The sequence below is a fragment of the Olea europaea genome, unplaced genomic scaffold, assembly GCF_002742605.1.
Source record: "Olea europaea var. sylvestris unplaced genomic scaffold, O_europaea_v1 scaffold14765, whole genome shotgun sequence".
Lineage (NCBI taxonomy): Eukaryota > Viridiplantae > Streptophyta > Magnoliopsida > Lamiales > Oleaceae > Olea > Olea europaea.
This window is the reverse complement of record NW_019232324.1, coordinates 860-2698: the sequence shown is the minus strand read 5'-3', so window position 1 is coordinate 2698 and position 1839 is coordinate 860. Positions and strand designations below refer to the sequence as shown.

General features: G+C 31.6%; 1 protein-coding gene across 1 annotated transcript; it reads left to right on the top strand.

Annotated features, from left to right (window-relative positions):
* Positions 1–3: 3 nt before the first annotated feature.
* Positions 4–1374, top strand: LOC111376236 (protein DETOXIFICATION 35-like; the record flags this gene model as incomplete). The annotated part of the gene is made up of 3 exons (XM_022999188.1): positions 4–78; positions 627–713; positions 1081–1374. Coding segments are annotated over 3 exons (258 nt in total), but the record flags the coding sequence as incomplete, so codon positions are not given.
* Positions 1375–1839: the final 465 nt, after the last annotated feature.

Here is a 1839-nt window from a genome sequence, read left to right as displayed (position 1 = left end):
ATCAACTTGGGCTGTTATTACATTTTTGGTCTACCTCTCGGATATGTTCTTGGCTATGTGGCTAATTTTGGAGTGATGGTAAGCGAAATTTTACTTGAACCTCTATATTATACTAATATGCATCCTAAATTTGATTATGGATCTATATCAATTACAAAGAGAATTTTTGCCCTATTCTAGAAAGCATAATTCCTCCTCCGAATCCAGCCTGCCATATATTGTAATCTAATAGTCGGAACTCCTTCTCTTCTAAGCCCCGATCCCTGAATAAAAGAAAATCATGCACTCATCTACATAAGGTAAATCGTTTTGATTTTATAGAAAGACATATAGTTTAGTAATTTCTTATGAGGGAATTAGTTTAGAAAATTTTGAATTAGAGTTCTAGAATTTTGTTCGTCTTTTGCCATATATAATAATGTCTCGGGCGGCTATAAGTTGGTATATCTACCACCAAAATGAGTTGAATCATATTGCTTTGAGTCTGATAAGAATTTTGTTTTTTCTCTTCTTAACTATACCTCTAAAAGAATCTTATCTAGACAATATCAAAATTGCATCATTTCAAATTTCAACATCGTTTATATTCAATTTCCTTTTCAACAATTCTTATGATTTTGTTTTAGGGACTCTGGGGTGGCATGATAGCCGGAGTAGCTCTACAGACGTTGCTGCTGTTGCTGGTACTTTACAAAACCAACTGGAACATGGAGGTTCGTATTAGGGTTTCTACTTTGCTGAGAATGTTTTCGGATTCTAAGAAACTTTTTTCAAACATGTTTACAAGTTACTTTTTTCTTACATTTTAAGCAAAAAAAGTTACTTCGGAAAGAAGAAGTTTATTTTATAACTTATTTACTTAGAAGTAATATTTCTAAGCTTAGCAAAAAACACTAGTGTGTGTGAATGCTTCTTTCTTGATGATGTTTGAATCTTCTCTCTCTTTTCATACCAAGGCATGTTTTTCGATTTTAAGATTCTTTTCACCAATTATTTGTCAATTCTTAGTTTCATTTTGATTGAAAATTTATCTTATCAAATATCGTTTTTATAATTTTGCTGAGAAACTATAAATTGCAGGTTGACCGAATAACGGAGCGTATGCGAAAGTGGGGAGGGCAAGATATAATTGAGAGATCACATATTGACAAGCTTCCATTAAATAATGGAAGGTAGGGTTTGCCAGAATTTCGATGGGATAAAAATAAAAAAGGATTGCAAAAAATTTTAAAGTAATAATTACTTATTTAGAATCTTGTCAAGCAAATCTAATGAGACAAAATTCGAGTTAACGAGAAAAAATAATGTTACTCCTCATGATTTCAATTATAAAAATTATTGTATATATCAAGTCATTTGTACTTTGTTTGCCAATGTCTTTAATATTACAAAAATGATGAAACATGTATCATTTTGTCTTCTTGCAACCTTCAAGCAGTATTTACCATTTAGATATCATCCATAACTGGACGATTACAGTTAGCACGATGATTTAATGCAATTACATTGCCAAAAGAAATGGTTGTTAATTACTCTCTTCACTTGTAATATAGCAAAGTAAAATCATAAACTTATACTGGGGGTAATTATTTTACTAGTTATGGATATTCATTGAACAAAGAATATGATTCTTTTAAACCTTACTAAAATAATCACTACTTATAAAAGAGAGGATGCAAAATCACTATTCATCTTGGAAACCTCCTTTTCACACCTATCCGGTTTGCACTGCTTATGGGCCAAAACGACACTGTTTGGGGGAAAGATGAAAACAAAAGTCAGACTCTCATCATTTTTCTCTGCCATTTAACCCTAATTGCGCTCTCTCTATCTCTCTGT